Source organism: Eleginops maclovinus, chromosome 3 (genome assembly GCF_036324505.1).
Source record: "Eleginops maclovinus isolate JMC-PN-2008 ecotype Puerto Natales chromosome 3, JC_Emac_rtc_rv5, whole genome shotgun sequence".
In the NCBI taxonomy this organism is placed as follows: Eukaryota; Metazoa; Chordata; class Actinopteri; order Perciformes; family Eleginopidae; genus Eleginops; species Eleginops maclovinus.
The window spans coordinates 20,342,709-20,370,376 of NC_086351.1; the positions used below are offsets into that span (position 1 = coordinate 20,342,709).

A 27,668-nucleotide genomic window follows, 5' to 3' on the forward strand; every position below is an offset into this window, starting at 1 on the left:
TTTTTACCCAAACAATTGAAACAATGCACCCTAATGCAGATCACTGACCATTGATAGGTTAATATAATTTGTAAAACATTCTTAAGGTTGTTAAGAGTTATACTCATGATTTCTTCCAATGGCATTTATGGCTGCGTTACTTGCTTTAGACGTGGAAAGAAAAATGACGTTGTGTCATAGTGGTCATGGTGATGGGAATCTTTATTTGAATCCATTGAGCTGTGTTATCCTGCAGCCCACTGTGTGACATTAGCTAGTTCCAGCAGAGGGCCTCTGTGATAACAAAACAAATTGCTGCTCATAAATCACATGCTAACACTCGGTACCACAAAGTGTCCAGTTAGTGCTCCTAACAACCTAATTTAATGATTAACAAAACATTATATAATGCCCTACAGCGATTTCATAGAGATAAAGGGCACAATGAGAATCCTACCATCATGCAAACAGGAGGATTTCACATTACAATTTCTGTAAATGCTGCAGTCATTGTGGGAATTTCACATTTAAACCACTATATTTGATTATTCTGTTTCTGATTTCAGCACCATGGAGAGCAAACTACACACTGGTAGGAACTCAACACACGCACATCACTGAACACATACATGCACTTCCTGTTTGTGTGTTGGACATAACATGTCATGTTGTGTATTTTAGCTGGCATACTCACAAAACCCAGACTTGAGGAAATATTTAATTCAATAAATCTATGCATAAAGCGTTTGCATTAATATCCTATATTATAATGACTGTCTTAGATATGTCTTAAATCATAAAAGTATGCAAATATGGGAGTTCATTTATTAATGGCTCCATTGGGTTGAAAGGCATGTCATGTATGTGTTGACGTCAGGCCATATTTTCATGTAAACACATGTCATATAGCCTATTATATAGCCTTTCTGCAGCTTATGGCTCTACGTGATGGAGGGGGAGAGGGTGGGGTCTCCCCAGTTATGTAACACACTCGGGATGGGAGTCATATTGTGCGTGCATTTCGCTTCTTGTCCAATCGCGTGTGTCCTCGCCTCCTGCTCTCCTCCACCCGACAGCCACACAGCAGAGTAGATCGGAGGCTGGCACGACCAACACCAACACCAGCAGCAGCAGTAGAGGAAGGACCCTTTGTGCTCCACCGACTCACGCGCATCCTTCTGAGGGTAAACACCATCGCACAACCAGGTAGAAATTGTATTTATTGACGTAAAAGTATTGAAAACCAATACATTGTAACCAATATAAAAGTGTGATCTGAGGAGGAGCTGTTTAGAAGTTCAGACGTGTCTTTTTTGTCGAATCATCCGAATGATTATATAATTACCCACATTATACTGTTGTTGTTTTTAGGTCTAAAATTGTGTGTTTACATCACGGTTGGTTTCATTCTGTGTCGTACTTGGCGTGCCTTTATTCCAGAGGCATCTCCCTTAGAATAAAAAAAACAAACATTGCCAGCAACTGTGGGGGCGCCAAATGAAACAAAAACTAAATCGTCTGATGCAAGATAATATAATGTAAAATAAGCAGTCTGAAGACATGATGGGAGAAGATGCTTACTATAAAGGGATCCAGAATATCATGATACAAAAATGCTCCAAATTGGCTTTTGGGACAATGAACATGGCTTGGTGGTGACATGTGAAAAACAAAGGGAGGCATGTAAACACAGGGAAGGGTCATATCAGGGCAGTATAACTATTTGGTGGCTGGTGTTCGGAAAAAGTGCGACATAGTTTACTATGAGAATTTAATGTATTTTTAAAAGGATTCAGCTCCATTATGTGGAAGCTGTAGTAAAACACCCATAATGCTATTATTAGGTTTATAGCTGTGTTTTTATATATTGTACATAAAGCCCAATTAAGAGATTCTGGACTGCCAGGAAACCACGTGATCATGTTGGTATTGGTTCCGATAGGATTTATGCTCCCTTGAATGATTTCATGCTCAGTAATGACATCATGCAATGATGATGCATTATGTTGGAGGATACACTGCAGGCAATAACATTGTTTGGGCTCTTTGCTTCGAAGTTTACTTTCAGAACAGTTAAAAGAAAAACATAGCACACATTCTCTATTGTCTATTTTTGTCTGCAAATGTTAGAAAATGCTTAATTTGCAAAGGTAAACATACAGTTTCAGAAAAATGTTATGCAAACAAATTACAATTATTTTGATGTACATGTAAACAATCCAGTGGGGAATATTCAGAGTGGTACTGTAATGTAATGTAGTGTAGGACATTTGTAATGTCTTTAAAGCCCATTTCTCAAAGTTAGGCATACATGTCCCCTAAACAAGTACTTACATACAGTAGTATTGCCAGTTTCATCTCCTGAAGGTTCTAACAGAGATGTTTGTTTATATATCATTCATAGTCTGATTTGTAAAAAATGTATTCCTCAAAGCATGCATTGGTTAAAGGTGTGTTCTGATTTAAAAAGTGATACAAAGAGATATAGAACAATTCCCTCTTCAAAACAGTTTTACTTTGTTCATATATCTGCTTTGGGCATGCATGCAAATAAGCATATATGCTGGATAGATCATTATAGATCGCCTACTTCAGGAGATAATACCTTGTTTTTATTTTGAAACATTAAATATCAAAACATTTGTAAAAAAGGTTCATGCTGTTATGTTTTTTTTATATACTGTATTCCCCTGTAGTGTCTCCCAGTAAAGGTTGGTGAGTGTTACAATTGACATGCTGCTCAAAAAGAATGAAACGTTCCCACTTTTACAGCACAAATATGTCCTGCGTCAGAACACAGATGCTCAGTAAAGATCACATCTTTTAAAACTGCGCAACAGTCTGTTACCTAGGAGCTCATCAGCGTCCATCACATGTCATCATCCCTGAACTTACACAACTTCAAACCTCATTAAACATCAGGTCAACAGAGCAAATGGAGTAAGTTCATCATTCAATTGGAATAAACAGCTTCATATTAGTCCGCGTGCATGATCAACATTAGAAAGCACATAGACTGGAGTAGATTAAGGGGATTTATTATTCACGCCCACTCTATGCTGCTTTAAAAGTAGAGAGCCATCTGGATAAGAGGAATAGCTCCAGTGGAGGCTTAGAGGCTTGTTTACCATGCATGTGCACCCATTGTCAATATATTCCTTTACAGTGCAACTAGTTCCCAAATTAGGGCATAAATGTTTGATGAATTGCTGGAGGGATCGTGTATCGCTTGCGCAGAGTTTGGAGACCTTTGTACTGCTTAAGAGAGCTGAAAATCAGGTGTATGCAACTTAGATAATGCTTAGCCCGTCGCTCAGTAGGTAGCCAATCAACTCTGTCTGGAGGATCTTTGCAGAAGTTAATGAATAATCCTACTTTGCAGAGGTTAGTTCAGGATAAAAGACAAGGGAAGCTGGCTAAATGTCCTATGCACAGCCAAGATGCAATAAATCTGACTGACCTAATGCATTATGTGCCGGCTTCTGTCTGTCACAGGGTTTTAGGTTACAAGCTGACACTATTGAATGAGCATCAGCATGTTATTTCATCCTGGCACCAGAACAAAAAACATGCATTTTGCAAAGATTTGGTTGTAAATGAGAATCTGTCTCTTCATCATTCATGTTCTGATATCTTCGCCCTCATGCATGTCCTTCACATTGCTGCTTGTAATGGCATGAATTTATAAAAGTCACGACCAGAGATAGATAATCATTCCTCTCTCATCTCAGGCACACCCCTTTTATCTCATTATTTCTGCCCCTAATCATGGCATCAGATAACACTTTCTATGATGCCCATTTCTACATTATAAGAACACTTACAATGCGTTATAATATTCCTATAGCAGGGTAAATAAATATTCAGAATGCTTCATAGCAATAACCATGCAAAAATTTGACGTATTTAATCATTTTGTTTTCAGAATTCTGTTGTTGAAATAAATTAGCAAACAATGTCTACTTATGGTGAGTTATTATCACGTTGCAATTTTGAAAGAGTACACTGTATTAAAAGTATGGGAATTATAAATAACAATTATCCTTGCAAACAACGGTCAGTCAATGACAAGAAATTATGAAGTACTATGATGCTTGACTGTGTTAAGCAATTATAATATGCTTCATAATGTAATACAATTACTGTTAATTAGCAATATGAATATTTGTGAGCAGTTATAATTATTACTACGTATAGCTATATACAGATTATAATACCTTAATAATACCCTTATTTCTTTTTAGCACTTTATTGGGGACATAAACACAAGCTAGTGACATCACTATGTAACACTCAAGCTTCTATTGGCAAAACATTCACCACATTGAACGTGATAGACTAAGGGTCGGGACATTTCCGACACATCTGTTAGCTATCGACCAACCACAACAGAGCCTGCCAGCTAACCAATCAGAGCAGACTGGGCTCTGGTTTCAGACAGAGGGTGAAAAGAGGTGCTGTAGCACATAATATGCCCTCTTTAACAACCACCGTCAGGGTTTAATGACACTGTTGCCTTTAGCATTTGTCTATTTTCTTCAATCTCCATTTAAAAAAATTATGTTACGCACTCCTCATAAGAAAATATCTTAATGATACAAAAAGTTGAAATGTGAGTACTTTAATTAGTATTTAGAGACGCTCCCTAAGCTCACACATGCTGGCTCGAGGACACGATGTTCATTGAGTCTGAGAAAACATGTACAGCTGAATGGATCAACACCCCCACACTACCTCTAAAATATTTCTAAGTGAAGGACAGTGTCTCTGAATGAGCAGCAGAAGCACTGTTCAGATTCACACATAATTGGACAAATCTAACTGCAGCAATTTCCTCCGTTGCTACGACTGTTGCTAAGGCACGATGCTGCTTGGTTTCTAAAATCTGATGTGCCAGTGTGCCAGGCAGCTGTTCAATGCTACAGAATGATCAAACTGTGGATGCTTGGAAATGAAAGAGAAACTGCAGGCGAGGTGGTGTCAGCCATCCAGAACAAAATCTATTTCTGACTCTGATTAAAGGAGGTTTGATTCCCACAAGTCACTGCTCTATTTTTGCAATCCTCTTCTGGCTGATTTGAAGAAAGAGGATTTAGCACGAGCTGCTCATACAGGGAGCGTGGCTTATATTAGGTCAAGTGGTGATATCATTTTGAAATTGATGCTTTTTTACAGCAATGTTGAACAACAGAAAATGTAAAAACCATCTGGATAAAGCGAGGGAAAACAGGTTCAGTGATGCGTCAGCAGCATACGGGCCTTGGGGTCATTACATCATTCCAAATGCAAAAACGAAGGGAAAATGTATGCACTTATGCAACCGACCCCTTTAGGCACTGCGAGAAAATCACCAGGAGAGAGGAAGTGATGTGATTGTGTAAAATGTATTCAAGCATGAGAGGAATTCTGCATTATTTAGCTGTAAAGCATCAATAAAATATGCTTATTCCTTGGTTAAATGTTTATGTGCGGAACAAAAAGTTTTGACAAGAGTTCATTTCTACTTTGGTCTCGACTTGGGATCTCTTTAAAAAAAGAGCATGAATTATTGCTTCATTATGTATTATATCTCAATGCACTTTGATGCTTTTGGCAGATAGCCCTAACACTCTTGGCTTTTTTTTGCTAAGCAAAGTGATAGACTGAAGGAGAACCCGTTTCATCATTAATCTGGGGCGACTTTGACGAAATCCAGAATTGGAAGAGGTTTTCCCCCAAAAATCTTCTCTCTTTTGGTTTGTTTAGATAGCACGGCTTTTTCACTCACTCATGGTCCCCACAGGACGTATCCTCATGTGGTTAAAAATTCCATTGAATAATCCTCTATTGCCATCATTGACATTTGTAATTATAACTTTTAATTGAATAAAATATCTTGACAGCTATTGGATGCATTGCAGGGAAATTATGTTCATACATGTTCCCCAGAGGATCTACCCTCATGAGTTTGGAGAGTTTTTATCCAGTGCCACTTTGGAGTTGAACATTTAGTTTGATCTAGGGCCATCTTCACATCAACATTTCTGTTTAACCAATACTTGGGTTTCGGAGCTAATACTTGCAGAGCTAATGACATTTATTCACTTCAGCTGTATTTGCTGATTTGCAAATGTTAGCATGCTAACTTGGTAAACAAAGTTTTCAAAATAAAATGTATTGTTTATTGCCATTGTTGTAGATCGCTTTGGATAAAAGTGTAGCTAAATGAAATGTAATATAAACATATACCTGCCTAACGTCAAGCTAAGCATCCAGACATTTAGCATTAAGCTAAAAGCACAACTGTGTGTAAGCTATTAGCATTGCTATTGAGTCTTGTTATCTCATATGTTTACACCATTTTATATATATTTTTTGCAGTTAAATTGACTTGCCTCTAATTGACCTTTAAATGACTTCTGATTTAGCTGCTTATTTTTAGGGTTGGCGTAGATTTTGCTTCATAAGTTTACATATTTAGCTTGTGTTGGGGATGGCTAGCTCTGGGCTTATGTGCCATCTGTACAAGACAGGATGTGTGTTCATGTGTGTGTGTGTGTGTGTGTGTGTGTGTGTGTGTGTGTGTGTGTGTCTGTGTGTGTGTGTGTGTGTGTGTGTGTGTGTGTGTGTGTGTGTGTGTGTGTGCGCGCGCGTGTGCGTGCGTGCGTGTGCGTGCGTGTGCGTGCGTGTGTTCAGATAGAGGGCTCTTGTTTGTTAAGGGTTTGAGTGCCACGTAAACGCTGCTACAGACACAGAAAAATGACTTACCGGATTTTTCTCTTCTTTTTATTCTAACAGAGGAAAGCGCTCCGTGAAGCACAATGGGACCATTCCAAGAATATGAGGTGAGTCTTCTCAAAGGTCACTGGAGATTGATGTCTGCATGTTGAATGATTGGTTTCCAAAGATAAGTCACTTTTTCTAACCCTTGTGCGTCAGGAGGGACATTTTGGCCTTTGAATTTTCCACGATTTCTTTGGTTTTTAATGACTATGGTATATTTTGTCAAAGCTGTTGTTTTTTTCTTGAAATGTCTTGCACTGTTTTGAAATTCAACCTTAGCTCCGTTAATAAGTCTATGATGAGCTGTTTAGCCAAAATATAGATACTCAGACTCTTAAAGACAATCATTTTTTGATCCAACAGCCATTTCGTTTCTTATAATGCATTTTATTATATCAGTCTTTAAATCTTTAAAAAATCTACTCATTACTATTTTCCAGCATATTGATGCCTTTTGCTAGTTTGCCCAATACACCAAAATATACAATGTTCCTGGCTCTCATTGATATATCCAAGACTGATAAATCCCCCTAGCATTCAGTATACAAAAAATAATTCAATAATGTGGGCAAAAAGCAATAAAGTTAGTTGAAATATTTGACCCATCGGGTGGAAAGTAATATTACTGTATTGTATTTTTATGGCAGTTTTCTAAAGCCGAAATTGTTGTCCTCTAAGGATTTCCAATTACCTTTTTCAAATTATGGCACAAAAGTTAACCAATGTATTAAGGGAAAAGATTGGTTAAACGCAACCTTACAGTTACTGGGCAAAAGACCGATAATAAAAAACAAATTCAATTTGAAAATACTGCCACCCTTAAAAAGATGCTATGTTGAGTAAAGGTAGGGGGGCTACGTCCCTGCGACTCTGACAGATGTTGCTTCGAACAGGAAAAGAAGTCACCGGAGAAAGGAAGTCCACGCAGCCGCATCCCACGTCTGGTCCTCCATCCCTTCCCACCGAAGGACAAAGGATCACCTCTGTCTGACTCTCCGTTATCAGAGGAGGAGGGGAAGGAAGGGGACGTCAGCTCGGACCACTCCAAACGCACCATCAGCACCACCAGCTTCTGCTCAGGTAAGAAATACAGCTCCAAACAAAGCCTCAGATACAGATACATGATATCAAGGTGCAAGATTGTATTGCAGTTCTCATGGTTAGTTGTGATAACTTTAAATCCTTAATTGGTCTTGGTTGAATTAAAAAAAGTAAGCAATTGTAAATTATATTCCTTGCTAAATTACAACTTCAAACAAAAAAAGCAATTGTGTTTATTTTATGTTCCCCAAAATTGGCCTCTTTAACAAACAGCAACCAAAAGATCTACACTTCAAAAAATCTCTGACAACAAGGTCCCTGGGGAAGGATATGTAAAGGGCCCTTACACTTGGCTACGTAAGGGCAAGAGCCATAGTACAAATACACTTTTCAATCCTTAAGCCTCTCTTTAAAGATGTTTTCACGTCCTTTCACGTCTCTTTGTGGTCATTTTGTGCCTCTCTGGGCCTAATTTGTGTGGTCATATTCTGTCCATTTGTGGTTATTTTGGGTCTACTTGGGTTAAATTGTCTTTCTTTTAGGTCGATTTTTGTGTCTTTTTGGTTATATTGACACTTTGTGTCTCTTTGTGGTTATTGTTTGTCCCTTTATAGTCACGTGTCTCTGTGGTCATGTTGTGTCTCTTTGTGTTCAATTTGTGTCTTATGTGTTTTTCTCTGTCAGTTTATTGTTATTTTGTCCCTTTTTTTGGTCATTACATGTCTTGCTGGTAGTTGTGCGAGTCTTTTCGTAGTTTTGCATCTTTCTGTGTTATATGTATATCTATTATGAACAAGTGCTGTTAGCAGGAACTTCTAACAGAGGCTCTGGCCCAGGGGCCCATAATCCATCCATACCTGTGTTTATGTACACTTTGTGTGTGTACATTGTGTAATCCAGACAACACACACTTCACAACTTCACACTTTCTGAAAGTGGTTGTAAAGCGGTCTCGCTATCAGTCACATATCACTTAGTCTGACCCTTGAGCTCTGCATGTTCTCGGCTATTACTGTCTGTGTGCCTGTCTACAATAGATGACACCGGCTGCCCCACTAGTCAGTCTGTGTCCCCCTCCAAAACCCCGTCAGGCTCAGAGCAGAGTGCCCACGGCTCGCCCGCACTCCCGGAACGCAAGACCAAAGTGAAGAGGGTAAGGGTGATGGCCGAGTGGAGCGGAGAACCCCGGAGCGGCCCCAGGCACAAGAGGGAGCTGAGGTCGGCCATGAAAGCCAGAGGTAAAGAAGGATACACATATAAAGATACAAAAATATATATAAGCTTTAGTTTTGTTGTTGAGGTTTTTTAATGTAAAAAAGGAAAAACAACGTTTGAAATGTTATCCTGCACTTATATCTTTGAGAATATGATAATAATCTCATTTATGTGATTCTATTGCATATTTTTCTTTTTCTTGTGACTCATATGCAGCACAATGTATATGCTTCTGCATGCCTGTGGTTCCCCAAACACCAAAGTGCAATAACTTTGTGTTTGTCACATGTCAGCAGCTAGCAGATGATACATTAAACAAACATTGTTTGGCAGGCAGCTGCTCGCCTGAAAAGGAAATGATATCTTCAGACAAAATAGCAGAATTGGATGCATTGATACATTTTGAGAGTTTGGGCTATATTACTTCCATACCATGTCTTTTTTCAGACTAGTGGAAAGAAACTTTAAAAATAGATATTTATAGTTTGCATCTCGAGAATTCTCTTAAATTCCTCAAAAGTGACATGCCTTATTTGCATTTGAACATAACATCTCAGAAACATTTTTATACAAAAAAATATTGTTTCAATGTCAATCAAAAGGGGAGTTTTAGTATGATATCTATTCGTTATTTGTGTTACCCTTTTCCAGTGTCTTGTATGTTATTTGACAATACACATCTTTAAAAGCAGTAAATAAAGTGATTTTGATCACACTCACACTCATATATACTCAAATATCTCAACCTCAGTACTATTGACATACACCAAACTTTCGGGTTTCAAACAAATACAATTATAATCTATATCGTTGTGATTTGTACTGAGGTTTAGTGTTAATATATCACTCATAACGTGATTTTTAGAACATTTTGTTTTTAAAAACATGGCAGAAACTGATCATTTCTATGGCTGTTGACCATATTTTTGGATTTACCGAGTATTAAAAACAGATACATAAAAATCCCTCTGTAAAATTGTCTGACCCTAATATGTCGACAAAGATTAAGCAAGATGTTTAAACCTGGCTTTATGCAAATTAACACATATAATTATGAAAATATTGCTTCACTTGGACATGTAAACATAACATTTTAGAAAGCATGTAACACCAATATGAATTGTCTTAAATAATCAACTGAGAGATTTTCATGTGTATAGTTAAAATTCTGTGGTGTATCCCTTTAAGAGAATACTCCTTACTCATGAGTCAATGTGAGGAAGAGAGCTGATTGGTTAAGCAATGGTTTGGAGCTTAGCCAATTAGTGTGATTAGCAGCAGGTTAGTACACTGAGGGACTGAGCACAGACATCAGTTTACTCACATAGTATGACACAGGTGGAGGATCACTGAGTTTTAAACTATTTTGTAAGTCACAGGCGTCACTGAAAACAGGAATATGGTTTTGTTTGAAGGGAAAAGATGCTTCTCAGGTACCTCTTTAAATTTGGTCTTTTATCATCTCCGCACAATTTGAAGTGAGCGCTTTTTCCTGATTGTCCATTAAGTTTTGAGAGGTTAGTCAGCATTGTGGTGAGGACCCCTCAGTGTCTGTCTTGAGACAATTTAGCAGATTGTTTTTGACACATTAACTGGCTGTTATTCGCTAATTCTGGAGTATTCATGGCATTTGTAATCACATGAGGTGTCTTATCTGTGTGTTGTCTTGAAACTTATTAGACTAATAAAGGGGTGTAGATAATGGGGAGTAAGTAATCCAAAAGCTATAGTGGGCTATGTTGTTCCCTCCATCTACCTGCTTACAGAAATTGCATTATTAGTCTTTTATTTTGCACTCAATCCTAACATGTTGGAATTATTTTTTTCATGCACTGATCCATTTTGAGATCTGAGCTTTCATGCTTCCATAACATTCTTTTAAGACAAGTGGGGAAGTTTCATTTGATATCTATTAATTGGTTGTTTTTTGAGGCTGTTCACAGCATTTTCTGATTTTAATTGAGGGACACAAAGAAATGGAGATCACCTCTGTAAAAAAGATTTCATTCTAATGTCAGCAAAATGAACACCAAGCTTTACCTGGAAATGTATGCAAATTAGCCCCATTAATGAGATAAGAGTCCTTGTTTAACAAATGATAATTTTCCTAATAAAAGTAGAAACTGGGTAAGTTAGATTGTGATATCTTTTTATAGTTTTTTTTTTTGTTTTTTAACCTATTCACTGTACGGTGTGGCTGTAAGTCTGCTCCCCTTTTTTCAAAAAGACAATTGCCCTATATAGCCTTTCAAAATTGGATGATTTCAAGGTTTCAAGGTTTCAAGGTTTCAAGGATTTGGCTTTAAGTGCTAAAATACTTCTCCTTGGCCCTGCAGGAAGCGAGGCAGACTTCAGCTCCTCCAGCAGCACAGGCAGCCTGAAGAACAGAGAGAGCCTCACCTCAAATTCAGCTGGAAAGAGAGCTCCAACACGCAGGTATGAGGTTCAAACATCTGTCATCAATATCTGCTGCTGTCACAGTGAGACTACAGCACTTCTGTCTCAACTCAAACATCTATCTCTCACCAATTTTGTTAGTTTTTCGAATTAACAAGTCAATGATTTATGTTCTCTTATCAAGTCGCGGCAGCTATATCAGACCCCTCCCAGTGTTCAAACCAGCCGGGAGCCCCAAAGCCAACCGTGACTCAGAGCTGTATGCTCCCTACAGGACTCCCCCCAGAGCTGTCTCCTCCACCACTACCACCAACAGCAGCAGCTGCAACTCCAGCCCCACCTCCAGGTACCTAAAACGGCTTTCACAGCATGCAATATTAATAATCAGGGACAAATAGATTTAGGGTTTTAAAGTTTGAGGGAGATACACTTCTTGTGTCTTACTCTTGGGTATGCCTAACCTTTCCACATTCCTACACTTGGTTTCATTACAAATCCAGCCTTACTTGAGGGAAAAACACATTGGGAGACTTCATAGATTTGGACTATGTGCAGCATGAGTGAGTGTACGACTGGATTAAACTCAGACTTTATCATTTCCTCTTTTGCAGCCGTGTTGGATTATAGCAGTCATGGTTTGGCTGCGGTTTGGATTAATGAGGATTTATTATAGCAAAAGTCTGAATATGGTAACCAGACAGTGACCCTTCTACAGACTCGAAAAAAGGATTAGAGTGAATGTACCTTGGTCCTGCCTGTGGAGAGAACAGGGTCATAAATATTTCAGTATTGATGTGTGAACTGAATAGCCTGGAGCTCAAAAGTGTTTGGGACCACCATGGATTTTCTGACATGGTGCTCCAGGCTCTGAATTACTTGGAAGATTTACCTCTAAGGCTTGTTATATTTGTTGGCAGCTAAGCCCTGCATATGTTCTAACCAAAAATCAGCTCTCAGCGGTATAAACGACAAACCTACAGCTTTTTAGGGTATTTATGCAGAATGAGAATCTACCATCTTTATCTCACATTACCAGCTTCCATAAATGCATCACCTCAGGACACCTGGCTGTCAGCTTTCCTCCATGTGACATGTTTTCCTCTTGCATGCTAGCTTCTCCTGGGCTGTTTCTATTTCTGGCTGGGATGCAGAGTGCTTGCATGAAAGCCTCAAGTATCCCAGGTTGCTAGGATATTGTGCCAGTGGAAGAGAAGGGCTTACATGCTGCTTTGCATATTGTCCAAATCCACCCACTCATCCTCCACCAAAAAAAGCACACCAACCCTTTTCATCAGTTCTTTTCTACAAAACATATAGGACATGCAAAGGCCATTTGAGCACTAATGCAATTAACTTCTAGATTAAGTGTTTTTCTAATATGGTGATTTCTTTCCTTGCCGACAGTGCTCATATTTAGATAAACCAGCATTTTAGGGGTTTTTTTGCCTCTAGTCTACATGCCAGTAATCCTGTGTCAGACAGTAATTCCGGGCTTGAGAGAGCATCTGCCCTGGTAGCACTCTCTCAGCTAGACAAATTGCTGTCTCCAGGGAGTATTTGACTTTTAGGAGGCAAATTGGTTTGTTCTGTTGTTGCTTCAAAATGCCTGGTTAAAAGCTGATGGATAATGTTTGTTCTAAATGGGTAAACTTGGCCTCTTTAAGGTGACCTGTGGTGCTTAATTTCAGATTCATAAGTCAGTTTTAGGTTTCTACTAGAATTAGTTTACTTGCTTTAATATTTTAAAAAAACAACTTTATTTCGACCATACTGGTTAAACGTTTGTTCACCCTGTTTGTGAAACCCTTCATCTTAGTGGCTGTTTCTTTAAGCCCTCTCTGAAAAGCCCATGCTGATTGTTATCAAGATAAATCTGGTGCATCTTCGGAAAAGTAGTTCTCAAGCCTTGGGTTAATTCACTTGGATGTGGAGCAGTTTATTCTAATTGGCCTACTGTACGTTGCATATGAAAGGGGACCCACATCTGAAGGGCTTGTTGAATCCCATGTTTTCAAAACTAGGAAGCGTACAAAAACTGACTGGGTTGTAATTTTTCAAGTTTTCTTTTTTCTGGGTTGGCAAGCACTCCAGATACCCAAATGCACAGAAACATTAGTGTCCTCTTTTAACCAACAAAACAATCTCTCTAACCAACAGAAGAGCGCTCCTGGGCCACTACCACTCCTGCGGAGACAATCATGGCATTAAACCCCCGAACCCAGAGCAGTATCTCACCCCTCTACAGCAGAAGGAAGTGGCCATCAGACACCTGAAGACCAAACTGTTGGAGTCTGAGAACAGAGTCCGAGACAGGTTGGTTGAGACAGACGTTTAGCACTAAACTGTTGACAGAGGAAAACCGTTAACCGGGTCTTTTTTAAAAGCTAATTTATTAACGGATGTAAGCTTTTGGAAGTTCTGTCAGATCAGGTTTTGTATGGTAATGTTTTTGAGCATACCTTGCAAGATAGCATGCTAGTCGGCTAATAACAACATTCAAAACATTCAAAAAATTATGAATTCATCTTAAGAACTTCATAGCACTAGTCATAGCCTCTAAATATCCTTTTACCTATTACAACCAAACAGTAGAATAGATAGACTCGGAGGATGAAACCCTCTTTATTTGTCACATACATGCACACAGCAGAGCACACACAGTGAAATTGGTCCTCTGCATTTAACCCATCCTAGTACTAGGAGCAGTCTTCATCCCCCTACTGCTTGTATGACTATGCTAAACTAATTGGCAGTATGGCTGTAGCTTTATATTTATGTAAGGGATATCGATGTTCTCATCTAACTGTTGTTAGAAAGTTATTTTGTATACTTTCAAAATGTCGAGCTATTCCTTACCTCAAGACATTTTCTTACCTCTTTTTATTAGAGAGACGGAGGTGCAGGAGCTTAATGCCCAGCTCGGCAGAATGAGGGAAGACTGGATTGAAGAGGAATGTCACAGGGTGGAGGCTCAGTTGTCCCTCAAAGAGGCTCGCAAAGAGATTAAGCAGCTGCGTCAGGTGGTGGAAACGATGAAGAGCAGCCTGATGGAGAAGGACAAGGGCATACAGAAGTACTTTATCGACATCAACATCCAGAACAGAAAGTTGGAGTCCCTGCTGCAGAGCATGGAGATGGCCCAGAGTGGCACCAACCTCCAAGACGAAAACACCTTGGACTTCATCTGCGACATCCCCGATAACCAAGGGAAGAAGACGGTGGGTGAGGAAGAGGGTGGAATGGAGATGGGAACACAAGGGGCAGAGGCCATGGCGGACAGTGGGCTGTTGGTGAATGATGAGATGGCCAACAGTGCGGACATTTTGGAGCAGATTTTCATGTCCACTGCGGTGGATTTTAGTCAGGACTCTAGTGGCAAGTTGGGTGCAGGGGCCGAGTCTGGGCCTGGGGTGTCTGCGCTGACAGAAGATGGACAATTTATCGATGAATCTACTGAGTCAGCTCCCCCAAACACAGTTTCCACCACCGTCACCATCTCCTCTAGCATTACTTCCTTGCACAACACCGAAGATAAAGAAACCCTGACCGACTTATCGCCCATATCTCCAGAGCTGCAAGCGCTGCTCCTCCAGCTGCTCCATTTCCATGGGGTAACAGCCGGAGAAACGGCTATGGTGGCCTCGAGCAATCTTCTGGCTCTCCCATACCTGCCCACACCCACTTCCACAACCCCTGAAATCCCAGAATTAACACCTCCTCCACCAAGCATGCCCACTCCTGCTCCTCCAGAGAGTCCAGACACCTTCACAGATTCCGGCATGTGCTGCTCAGAACCCACAGAGAGCCATCGATTCATGGACGAGCTGGATTTCTGCATCGGCGAGGAGGAACCTCTGTCATCGGGGCTGGATGTGGTCGGAAAGCGTTATTGGAGCAACAGCTTCCTGGTGGATCTGGTCGCAGTTGCAGCCCCCGTGCTACCCACGGTGGCCTGGCTGTACTCGCGGCACGGTGTGGACGGAAGCGCTCCAGTGTATAACATAGCTGCTCTCATCAGGGGCTGTTGCATCATGGGATTGCGCTCTCTTCGTCGCATCCCTCACAGGCCCGATGCGTAAAGGCTACCACCCCCTTCCGCATGTACACGCCTAATCTTGAACTAAAAGCACTTAAGCATTTTTTTTTTGTGTGAATTACTTTGTTTTTTGTTGAACACTTGATTATCAATGCAGTCATTTTGGGTTCCAACACTTGTTACTTTGCACTGTATAGTTACCATGATGGTAACGTGAAAGGGATTATTTATAAAGGGGTTTATTTATTTATATATTTATTTGATAAATTATATGTATAAGCTGATCATCTGGGTAGATGGTTGTGTGTTATTGTCCTTTGGTGTCCCTATAGCTGTCCTTGTGTTTGGAAAGAAATGGGGAAAAATGGTTCTTTATGTTGGGATGAGGCGAAAGATATAGGGGGTGAAATTTGAATGTTTGGGTTTGAAAAGTCCACCGTTTTGTTATTATTCGAAAAAGAAACCTTCAGCCAAAGCTTTAATGTCAGTTCACTGTAAGTGTTTTGTGAAGAGGTATATATATTTTTTCCCCTCCTTGGGAGTAGAGCTTTATTCGGTACAGCCTTGTGTATTGTTCATAGAACTAAGTTAATGCTTCAAAGCAACTGACACTTGTTAATGTGCCTGAGCTATGTGCAATACTGGTGGTTTACATCAAATGTCCTTGTATCTTTAATATTAAAGCATGATAAAATCTTGCCATGTGTTGGGATTTATTTTTTGGTGTGACATGTTTGCAATGGTGATGACTTATGTAAGAGTTATGTAAAATGCTAATGAAGAACTACAAGTTTCTTCATTTGCACAACATAAATTAATAAGAGTCTGAAGCAATGTGCAACCAAGCAGTCTTCTTGTGACGGCTCATGTTACGTAAAAGCTTTCTCTGCTTGCACTTCCTGACATCCCTTGGGTGGTGGCGCTGACAAAATAGAGTACATTACATCCACTTTACTTCTCTGAGAAGCTGTAAAATGACATTTTGTGTCCTTGCACTAGTAAAATTCTGGGTCAGGGCCAGAGCAAATGTGCAATTGTGAAAAACTAATGCTTTCTTTAGTCACCGGAAATTAAAGAAAAAGCTGATTAAGTCCAAAGGAACTAACACTTGGCGCCTTTGCCATTCATTTCCCTGTTCCACTCTGCCATATGGTGACGTATCTGAAGTTGCATAAGCATGACCTCTCGGTTCATAAGGCAAAACAGTGACTCATCAGATGCTGTAATCCCCACACTAGTTTGTGGATTAAAATAAATTGGAAGCATTGCTGAGAACATGGCAATCCTATATAATCAGGACGATTTTCAAGCATTTTACCCATATTGCCTGTTCTTTTTCTGAAGACCTATTAGCCTTTTCTCTCCCTGAAAGTGGGTCAGTCTCTGAGAGGTTTGGCCAGCAGGCAGTGTCCCCTGAAGATGGGAGTGACATCATTGTGATGGAGGGCAGAGGAATGACGACAGCAGTCTAATCTAAATTTAGTTAAAGGACACCAACTTTTAACATAGATATAAAATTCCCCAGTTGCTTTCTCACATTAACATAATATTGTTTTGTAAGTTTTCTATTAATGTTTAAATGGGTATCATCTTATTATTGCGCCTAATTTATACTTATAAATTCAGACTCTACATTTTACAATGCGTATAATGCTGTGCACCTGGGGTAGGGAATGATCCCTTACCCCAAGTTCAAGTATCTCGGGGTCTTGTTCTCCAGTGAGGGCTCAATGGAGCATGAGATGGGCCGGGGAATCAGAGCAGTGGAAGCGGTACTGCAGGTTTGTGGTCATTAGTTTTCCATCATGACAATTCTTTGAACACAGGTCATGAAATTAATTGAGAAGAAGAAATGGGTGAGAAACAAAAGGGTTCTATGTGATTCACTTTTGGGAAACACAAATGTGCAAAAGAAAAAGCATAACAGCATGCATCTTCTTTCAGGGAAAAAGTGCATTTCTTAAGTCAACACCAAATCAGTTTGTTTGTTGAATCCCATTATAAATTTAAAAAAGGCTTCAATCAAATTCTTAATGGGACAGGTTCAGCGAAAAGTCCAGTTACCTGTGGTGCTTTTCATCATATTATGTATTTTTGGAGTGAGTTTCCAAGTGTAAGACATATCAGCTGTAAAGATATTCTATTCTAAAAAAGAACCAACAGCAATGTCTCTTTACAGAAATTATGACCAAGTTCATCAAGATAATCTCCAGGCCTTCTTGGGAGGAGAATAGGAACTACTCTGGCTAACGGTATCACCGCGCTGAAGGATGCATTCATCCAAATTAAATGTATTGGCAATTTCATCATAGGTCAAGTGCCACTTAGATCCGTTATAGAGATCTTTATCAACAAGTCTCTGCAGCTCACACTAAAACAATCCATAAATATCTCATCGTTTAAGATCTGTATGGTTTTAATCTTGTTGGGCTACTTTTCCTTAAAACTTGATCATGCATCACTCATTTAAGGATTTACATTTTGGCAGAATCCGAGTATCTTTGAATCATTGCTAGACATCAACCCAGTGTTTCTTTATACGCATTGAAGAGCCTGCAGCGCATTTCTAATGTTCAAATATTCAGTATACAAATGTGTCCACCTTCATCAAGCATCAGAGACCAGGGACATAATCTATGTCCAAACATTACCATTTGCAAAAAGGCCTTCACCTTTTAATGTTTCCATGACAACAGCACACAGGCTGGTACTGTGATTATAATAATGCATAAAAAGGTGCTCCAGGTAGGGAATGAAGCCTTACCCCAAGTGAAGGAGTTCAAGTATCTCGGGGTCTTGTTCTCGAGTGAGGGAACAATGGAGCGTGAGATGGGACGGAGAATCGGAGCAGTGGGTGCGGTACTGCAGTCGCTTTACCGCACCGTTGTGACGAAAAGAGAGCTGAGCCAGAAGGCAAAGCTCTCTGTCTACCGGGGCATTTTCGTTCCTACCCTCACCTATGGTCATGAAGGATGGGTCATGACCGAAAGAACGAGATCGCAGATACAAGCGGCCGAAATGGGATTTCTCCGCAGGGTGGCTGGCATCTCCCTTAGGGATAAGGTGAGAAGTTCAGTCATCCGGGAGGGACTCGGAGTAGAACCGCTGCTCCTTCACGTTGAAAGGAGCCAGTTGAGGTGGTTCGGGCACCTAGTGAGGATGCCTCCTGGGCGCCTCCCTAGGGAGGTGTTCCAGGCACGTCCAGCTGGCAAGAGACTGAGGGGTAGACCTAGGACCAGGTGGAGGGATTATATCTCTTCGCTGGCCTGGGAGCGCCTTGGAATCCCCCAGTCAGAGCTGGTTGATGTGGCCAGGGAAAGGAAAGTTTGGGGCTCTCTGCACGAGCTGTTACCTCCGCGACCCTGACAGAAAAGTGGGAGAACATGGATGGTGGGTGGGTGGATGGATGGATGGATGGATGGATGGTGGATGGATGGATGGATAAAAAGGTGCTCAGTCAACAGTGAGACTTATATTTTCAGATGAGAAAAAAGCACACATTTATTATTTTAATCTTCTTAATAGGCCAAGGTAAACAGTCTGAGATTACACTGTGATGGTGACAGTATCCAGTTTTTAAGAGCAAAGTAACATTTTCACACCCCCTGGAAAAATATCAAAGCATTGCAGTGATCACTGGAAATGTTTCTTCTAGATCAAAAGCTGACAAACCAAGGGAAATTTGGCAGATCAGTAGCCATGAGATTACCATAGGAACCCACAGCTGACATTAAAGTTGGGCTATATTCTATGGTCAATTATTCTTATTCATTCTGAAAATCTTCCTTTTATTGCAGATGTCCAGTGTACGCAGGGCCATACAGCACAGGGTGAGATATCAAGCAACATTCATTAGAAACAAAAAAAAAAGAATCAAGACAATGAAAGACATAAATATAAAAACACAATAATCAAGCAAACCATGAGCAGTCACCGGTGTTCAGTGATGCTTAAAATTAATTACACTTGTCCTTTTGAGGTTATAAATAAGACCAAAGAAAGGGAAGTGTACTCCCCGTTTGAGCTTCAAAAAGGTAGGACAGATACCTGTTTATTTACAAATGTTCCTTGAGAAAAGAAAAACATTTTTCTACGCTACCCGACAGGTTTAACCAGAATCTAAATGGTGCCTTCTAAAGCTGTATCTAACGTTTAACCTAGGATGACCTGGGATGTATAAATACAGCTTTCCTTTAAATGACCTTAGCCACATGAAGAGGGGAGAACACCAGGTGTGTTTTCTGCCCTGGAGAACGATGCGTTTTATACTGCTGCGACTGGGAAACAGACTAAAATGGCTGCTGGTGGAGACGGGGTGGAGGATAGTTTGCTAAGTAGGGATGTTATCCTGGTCGGTACGATGACTTTAAAGACAGAGTGACGATTGATTCAGTGTCTTTGCCTCACCCCCCTCCCTCCCTATCCCTTTTTTGGCTCAAAATTGAGCGTTTCTAAAATGTTACGAGAGCTTGACGGCAATCTTCTGCTCCTTCTTCATCATCCTCTGAGCGTCTTTCTCCAGCTTCTTCCTCTGCTGCTCCATGGTCCGCTTTTCCCTCTCAGCCATCTTCTGTTGTCTGTTAAAGAAAAAGGAACAAGAGCAATGTCATTACTATGCACATCAAAAGAAGCTCGGTCAGCAGGGAACACAAAATCCTGGTTCTTGCTCTTGGGTTTATAAAAAAAGTAAGAGCATACACTGTCACCTGCTGGCTAATGTGTGAAACTACGTCACTCCAGTAGAAAAATGACGTTAGAAATGGAAATAGAAATATAAACATGCAAATAACGAACCAAAAAAATCGTCATTTTGCACAATGGTCCAAGGAACGAGTAAATGGAGGGGTACTGCTCTTGAGCTCTCTGCTGTGAGAGTTACCGTCATTTCCGGACTATAAGCCGCTACTTTTTTCCCACGCTTTGAACCTCGCGGCTTATACAATGACTAATTTATGGATTTTTCCCGCTTTCACAAGTTTCATGCGCCAAAATGGGATTTTGAAAAAAAATAGACAAAAAACTGAGCACCGTCACATAATGTGACGTAAATCGAGCATGCTCAAACTTCCCATCATTCTGATTACGGTAGTCATTTTGTCACCCTCATCATGGCAAAGACACGGAGAAATGCATATGACGCAGCTTTCAAGTTGAAGGCGATCGATCTGGCAGTTGGAAAAGGAAATAGAGCTGCTGCACGGGAGCTTGGCCTTAATGAGTCGATGATAAGACGTTGGAAACAGCAGCGTGAGGAACTAACTCAAAAAGACAACAAAAGCTTTCAGAGGGAAGAAAAGCAGATGGCCCGAACTAGAAAATGAGCTTGAACACTGGATCAACACACAGAGAGCAGACGGCCGAGGTGTTTCAACTGTGCAGATCCGACTGAAAGCCAAAACAATTGCCACCTGCATTGAAGTTTGAGGATTTTAGAGTTGGACCATCGTGGTGTCTAAGATTTATGAGACTTTAAGGCCTGTCCATCAGGGTACAAACGAGTCTGTGTCAGCAGCTCCCTCCCGACTACGAGGAAAACGTTTCAAACTTCCGCAAATTCACTGATGCAAAGATAGCGGAGCATTCCATCGGCCCGCACGACATCATAAATATGGATGAGGTTCCTCTGACGTTTGACCTGCCTCGAAACTGTCAACAGGAAAGGCGAATCATCAGTCACGCTGAAAAACTGGGCATGAAAAAACGCACTACACCTGTGTTCTGAGCTGCACGGCATCGGGAGAAAAGCTTCCACCGATGTTGATTTTTAAACGCATGACGATGCCAAAAGAAAAATTCTCGAGAGGAATTGTTGTGAAAGTCAACAAGAAAGGATGGATGACGGAAGGCCTATGCATGAATGGCATACGGAGTGTTACGGCAAGCGACCGGGAGGATTCTTTCACAAGAACAAGACTTTGCTCGTGTTGGACAGCATGAGGGCCCACATAACAGATTCTGTGAAAGAAGCCATCAAGAGGACAAACTCAATTCCAGCTGTGATTCCTGGGAGCACAACAAAGTATTTGTAGCCACTCGACATCAGTATAAATCGTGCATTCAAGGTGGCGCTCCGTGTTCAGTAGGAGGCTTGGATGACAAGTGGGGAGAAATCCTTCACTAAAACGGGCCGCATGCGAAGAGCAACTTATGGTCAAGTCTGCCAGTGGGTCCTGACAGCGTGGAGCATTATCAAAAAATCCACTATCATCAACGGGTTTCGAAAGGCTGGACTGCTGCGTGTTGAAGAGGGCAGCTTGAGCTCAGCGGGGAATTTGCCTCTGGATGAAAGTGACGAGAGCGACAATGAAGACGATCCAACATCGGATGAAGCAATTCTGAGGCTATTCAACTCCGACACCGAAGGAGATGACTTCAGTGGTTTCAGTGCACAGGAGGAGGAAGATAGTGACCAATGACTTTCTTGGTAGGCTACTGTTTACTGCTATTTCTTTTATTTTTGTTACAAGCCGTGTAAAAAAGAAAAGAAAAAGAACAACGAAATTGGGGAGAATATTCATTTTAACAGCATTAACCGTCCCTGCCAGGGATAAAGGGAGATGTGACAACCGGCCAAAATCATTACTGTACGCTCAAATACAGGTTTAAAGTTCAATTCAAACAAGTCTTGGATAGATCTACTCGTGACCACATCCAAGTATCAAAAGGATTTGTCAACCATCTTAAATGGGAATTGAGAGTATGATATACCTTGTTTCGTTTAAAGGCCTATTTATTTTTGTTCCAAGCCGTGTTTCGTTAAAGCCTGTGTAAAGTTCATTTGTTTCAATGTACCGGTAGGCACCTGCGGCTTATAGACATGTGCGGCTTATTTATGTACAAAATACATATTTTAAAAAAATTCAGTGGGTGCGGCTTATATTCAAGTGCGCTTAATAGTCCGGAAATTACGGTAGTTAACATTCTTTACCTGAGCACCTCCTCCGCTTCCCAGGCAGCGTTGGACTCGTCCTCCCAGGCGTTTGCGTCCTCCTGCCAGTTGTCCATTTCTCCCAGTTCAGCCTGCACAAGGTGAGTTCACAATTATAATCCACATAACCACGTACCTCTGAACTAGAAATGTATTCTGGATTTCAAATGTCCTAGTTTATTGATTTACCCTTTAACAAGTTGTTTTGGGACTTTTTTTTGCTCTTGTCACGTTCCGACTCAGTGGTCTGTTTCTCACTGCGATTATATCCTGCACTCTTTGGAAACGGCACGATAATGTCTATGGATCAACCTCCCACAACAACATATTGAGGCTTGCCAACATCATCGCTTCTGAGCAGAACCATTTTACTGATGAGTGAATATGAATTATTACCATCAATTCAAGCATACTGAGTCGAAGCATTTAAAAAGCTTGGACGGAATCACTTTTCTTCCTGCTGTATTACACAGATATAATTCCAGAAATATTAAATAGAAGATATATAATTTATATAATGGAGATAGGGTCTGTGTGCTATACATTTGAAACTATTGACATTTCTACAATGTCTTTTGTCCCCTACTCTGCTGTGTGTACACAAGCAGCAGTTCAGTCCGAGTTTCACACGTTGCCCTTAGCAGTCATTCTTGACTTCCCTAGTGAGTGCATACAGACATCATTCAAAGTGATTTCGATGGATTCTTCTTATGTTCAGCTAAGATTTGCTAAACTTAGATATTTGAAAACATTTAATTATTCTGTTTCCGGCTATGATAAATGCTGGAATTTAGTTTCAAAAGAGAACACACCTTTCAAAACAACCCGGCATGTTTTGGGATTCAGAGGGACTACTGCAATGACTGAACAATCCACAGTGCAGGCGTCATAGGAGAGGAGTTTGTGATTGACCCTGAACTGCACGTCATAACGCATACGTCTCAAGCTTGTTTTCATGTGCGCTTTGTGATTTGATTATTTCTAGCATACATGTTACACTCTACAGTTAAACGCTGCAAGGTGAAAAAGTATCCTGGATTTAAGGGGAACGGAAAACCCGCCTGATGCTTTAAAGGTGTATCTTACTGAGGGAGGATTGAAGGACATCATATCCTGAGAGGCTGCCAGTCTGCTGGAGAAACCTGCTGAGCCATCAGGCACCAGGTAGTTCAAAGGCTCCCTTTTCTTCAGCACTATCTGCAACATGAACACACAGACAGGAGCTGAAACTACCGCCGCAGCACTTCTACAATCCCAACACACATTTAGTAGCTTTTAAATAACAATTTGACTGAATTAAAACATTAACAGATTCTCTAGGTCATACTTTGACATTTTATCTGATTCAGAATTTTAAAACGAGGGTTACGCAACAGTTGCACCATTTTAGTCAAATAAAATGATAATATTTGAAATAAGCATTTGAATTTAAAGGAAAAATATGCAACAAAAAGACAATATTTACACAAATAAAGTTAAAGTTATAAATGTGGATATTGTATTGGACAATAAAAAGTAAAGGAATGTATAATAAGTATAATTGTGAGTTTTAGTATTAAACGTGAAAAATATACACATCTACAGTATATGATGTACATACATTATAAATATCTCAGATAATTTGCAGCAATTCTGAAAAGGTTATCCCGAGGCAAGGTAAAGGATAACACCGAGGATTAGTGTCTGAATTAAATATGTGATGAAATATTAAAAGATAGCAAAGCAATCATATTCCTAAAATGTGTGGAGCATCGCTTTACTGCAACATTCTTTCAATTTTAAGCTACAATGAAATGCCAGAGAGAGATAATCTGCAGTGTGTGAGAATACCTTCTGTGTTTTCCTGATGGTGGGAGTCATGTCTTTGAAGTAGTCGGGCTCTTCGTCTATGTCGTTGGGTGTAGGTGAAATGTTTCCGTTGCCACCTTCGATCTTAATGCTAGTAGGACCATCTTCATCCCAGGAGCTCCATTCTTCAATCTCCGGCTGTGCGGAGGAAACAATAAAACCCTGTCAAACGCATACCTGGAAGTCAAGTGCAGGAGTTTGTGCAGAATGTATGCATAGGGAAATGCGATATTAGAATGAGTCATCCGATGTGTAATTTGCCTATCCAAATATTGAATGCTAGGATGTAAACAACTCAGTGCAGGTGATATTCAGGGACACAATACTGACCTGTTTTGGTACCGATGATGAAAAGTCCACTGTTGTCGGGAGAGTTATTTGATCACCACTGAGCTTGCGGCCTCTTCCAGTCCTGCAAAGTTAATAGAATGAAAATAAGCCAATTCAAATCATGGAAATAACAGAAATGGTAATACATTGTTATCAAACACTATGGTCCGATAACTTTAGAGTAGATAAGCAAGGTTTTAGACTGCCTTTGTTCTGGCACAAAACCAGGATGATTTGGAAACTAAAATAATACATGACAACTGCAAAGAAATGACACATTTGTGCACCAGAACAGTGAGAGGCTTAAAAAGTGTGTGCGGTGCAGACCTTAGTGAAACAAAGCAGATATCATAAACAAAGTTTCAGCTCTAAACAGCTGTTTCTACGCTCCTCCCTCTGCGGATTTTGAGTGATTATAGGCAATACTCCAAAAAATAAATGTAGATCAAATCAATTTTTGTGATGACAATTATGATTTGTTATCTTTTTAAGGCTGAGGCGTAGTCCAATGGGCTTGAGGCAAGGTTGAATCTTGATGCCTCTGTCACTTTTTTGTTTCCCCTGAAGACCTCCTGATTAGAATTAAGCACTGGATTGAGACCCTTACTACTACATTTCATTAATAAATCAGCATGCACGTGACCAACTGACTAGCAAAGACCTCGCCTGTCTTCCACTAAAATAATTCAAGTCTTTCATGGTGGTTGGAAGTGACTTTGTTAAACAAGACTATTTGAATACTCAGATATGTTCATAATGTAGCAATATATACGGCTCATTTCTCAAAGGTTTTTTTAGCTTTTTGGACGTATAGGTTTGCCATTAAGCAAAGCAGTGCATTCACAATGTTTCCAGAGGTGTAATGGCCGTTGCTCAGTTGCGCTTACCTGCATATCAACCTTTTAAAGAAAGAAAGGAAGCTGGCTAGACATGTGCAGATCTTGAAGAGACGGAACTGAGTGATGGCCATGATGAAATTGGGCTGGTTGAAAAAAGGAAGAGAAAATATCATCGTTTAGTTGAACAAAAAAGAACATGAGTAGTATTGCTCCAAAGTACCAGGATGTAGAGCAACAGCTCCAGTAGACCAATACATAAGACGTGTAGCATCTTATTAAGAATAGTTGAAGAGGAATCATTTTTTAGATAACCAGTCATATTATTCAGAATCTCATCAGTAAACTCTTATTTAAATGCTATTTGTATGTGAATAAACGGACACGTATTGGATGCTATTCCAATGATAACAATAGAATAAGTACACAAATAATAGACATTACATTGTCACATTTAAACTGTTGTTTGACACGCAATAAATCGCCATACAACACACGGAGGTAAGGTTAACGTTAGACACACACTCTGTCAATATTTATACGGCATAATGTATCAGAATTACGACTTGTAATGTTGCTTTTTAAGCGTATTAGCATCATGCTAAAAGCTCACCTTGCAATAATGTCAATACACAGTGTGCAGAGCGGCTGCTTTCTTCTTGTATGGTAGAAGAGGCAAGTTCATTTATTTGCTAACCGTTGCTTGCTAGCTTAGCCCACAGGAAAACATGATATCCCTGAAACCTTTACCTGTCTTCGTATAACAACCTATTGGCAGAGAAGAGTTATACCGCTGTCATGTTAAAACCACGCATGTAACAGCCGGACACCTCAATGAGGTTTCACGACAAAACTCCTAAATTCGTGTCGTCTCTAGTCTCTGTCCCATGGCTGCCATCTTTGAGCTGGGAGGAGCAGGAACAGGGAAGTGCAGCGTGTTACTGCTGCGTTCAGGCACTGTAGGAAATTAAGGACAAAACTAAACTCGTTATTTATAGAGCCTCGATCGAGTTAATTCCATGGAGAAATCCCTGATTATAAACCTTTTAATTTCTGCATAAATATTGTTTACGTATTCCAATGTATTTACAGTAGTGGTTGTGCTATTACTCAACTATAAGTCGTAATTCCACAGTTAAAACAACAACAAACTCAGTTACTATAAAGTATCGCAACCACAGTTTCACTAAAAGTACATGAAAGCCTATTTGCTTTGAGATAATGTTAACAACAACTACCTCAATTTCTACTTAGGTATACAGCACTGGAGTTGCACTTCACCTTCGTATTTAGATCAAAGGAATGGCCTGAACTGTCCACCACATCATGCATTTGGGAAGATGCGTCAGAAAAACAGAGCAACACACCTTTAAGAAAAATGTAATGGTGTATTTCGGAGGCGCTCGGGACTCACGATTTTCATTGCCCTTTCCACATTGTAGCTTATGTGCATATATACGGAAGAGTATTAGGGCCACATGAAGAGAAAATATTTTTTAAATATCTGAGAAAAAAAGTCAGAATTTTCGAGAAAAAATGTCAGACTTCTCCAGGAGGCCTATTGGCCACACATGTGCATTTGTGCTGGAGGTGTCAGATAGTTACGATAACTTCCCAGATTTTAGATCAGAATTCAATGCTGTTTTGGACAGCAACATCTGTGTTATGGACATTGTCTAGGCTTCTGATGTTTTGCCCTGTCACATGCATATAGCTCAGGGATGTTTTTACAGGGCTTTGAAAATGCTGCTACCTGAAACGTTAATTCTGTAACATATATGTTTATGTTCTCTAGCACTTCAGCTGTTTTTTTTATTATACAGCCAATTGTATAATTGCACTCATGTTTTATACAGTTTAGGCTATGTGTTCATTGAACACAATTTGTGTTTAGGCCTATGTATTTGAGTCTGACTGAGATTTGTATGTTTTGGCTTGTCACATGCATATTGGTCATAAATGTTTCTACATGCATTTGAAAGTTATTCCTCTTGAAATATTGATCTATACTTTTATGTATACTGTTCTCTAGCACTACATAACATTTGTTGTATGCATTTTTTTGTATTTGTACTTTTTTGTATTTTTGTAAAGCTGTCATGTTTTATATGGTGTAGGCCTATGTGCTGTTTGAACACAATAGGCCTATGTGTTGTTTGTTGGAACTTGAGCTGCTCAGTGTACTTGAGTACATTGAAAACAATAAGTAAAATGAGTTTTAAGTAAACGCTTTCGAAACCATTTAAGAAGTCAGTGATTTTATTTGTCACTTACATTGTTATTCAGTGATGGCATG

General features: G+C 40.0%; 2 protein-coding genes across 5 annotated transcripts; one reads left to right on the forward strand and one right to left on the reverse strand.

Annotated features, from left to right (window-relative positions):
• Positions 1-1,037: 1,037 nt before the first annotated feature.
• sybu (syntabulin (syntaxin-interacting)) lies at positions 1,038-16,128 on the forward strand. 3 transcript variants are annotated; one of them, XM_063880360.1, is made up of 8 exons: positions 1,038-1,185; positions 6,757-6,803; positions 7,635-7,821; positions 8,820-9,020; positions 11,334-11,433; positions 11,579-11,740; positions 13,552-13,707; positions 14,282-16,128. In XM_063880360.1, exons 2-8 carry the CDS (start codon positions 6,780-6,782, stop codon positions 15,471-15,473), a joined length of 2,022 nt encoding a protein of 673 aa, XP_063736430.1. In that variant the 5' UTR covers positions 1,038-1,185; positions 6,757-6,779; the 3' UTR covers positions 15,474-16,128. The 3 variants fall into 3 exon arrangements, with proteins under 3 accessions (XP_063736430.1, XP_063736431.1, XP_063736432.1); XM_063880361.1 differs by having other exon boundaries at positions 8,874-9,020; XM_063880362.1 differs by lacking the exons at positions 1,038-1,185; positions 6,757-6,803; positions 7,635-7,821; positions 8,820-9,020 and adding an exon at positions 10,245-10,430.
• A 2,785-nt stretch (positions 16,129-18,913) lies between these two features.
• ebag9 (estrogen receptor binding site associated antigen 9) lies at positions 18,914-26,318 on the reverse strand. Of its 2 annotated transcripts, none has more exons than XM_063880190.1 (7): positions 26,123-26,318; positions 25,424-25,518; positions 24,537-24,618; positions 24,189-24,344; positions 23,445-23,555; positions 22,359-22,450; positions 18,914-20,007 (listed from the first exon to the last, which is right to left on the reverse strand). In XM_063880190.1, exons 2-7 carry the CDS (start codon positions 25,504-25,506, stop codon positions 19,890-19,892), a joined length of 642 nt encoding a protein of 213 aa, XP_063736260.1. In that variant the 5' UTR covers positions 25,507-25,518; positions 26,123-26,318; the 3' UTR covers positions 18,914-19,889. The 2 variants fall into 2 exon arrangements, with proteins under 2 accessions (XP_063736260.1, XP_063736259.1); XM_063880189.1 differs by having other exon boundaries at positions 25,986-26,317.
• Positions 26,319-27,668: the final 1,350 nt, after the last annotated feature.

Bases quoted from the DNA above. Each gene is read 5' to 3' on its own strand.
- sybu (XM_063880360.1), top strand. From the start codon at position 6,780: ATGGGACCATTCCAAGAATATGAG. The intron at 7,822-8,819 runs GTAAGAAATACA...TGTCTACAATAG, and splicing joins CACCACCAGCTTCTGCTCAG to ATGACACCGGCTGCCCCACT. The intron at 11,741-13,551 runs GTACCTAAAACG...TCTAACCAACAG, and splicing joins AACTCCAGCCCCACCTCCAG to AAGAGCGCTCCTGGGCCACT.
- ebag9 (XM_063880190.1), bottom strand. From the start codon at position 25,506: ATGGCCATCACTCAGTTCCGTCTCTTCAAGATCTGCACATGTCTAGCC. The intron at 22,451-23,444 runs GTAAGATACACC...CACCTTGTGCAG, and splicing joins TGTCCTTCAATCCTCCCTCA to GCTGAACTGGGAGAAATGGA. The intron at 20,008-22,358 runs GTAAAGAATGTT...TTTCTTTAACAG, and splicing joins GAAGCGGAGGAGGTGCTCAG to ACAACAGAAGATGGCTGAGA.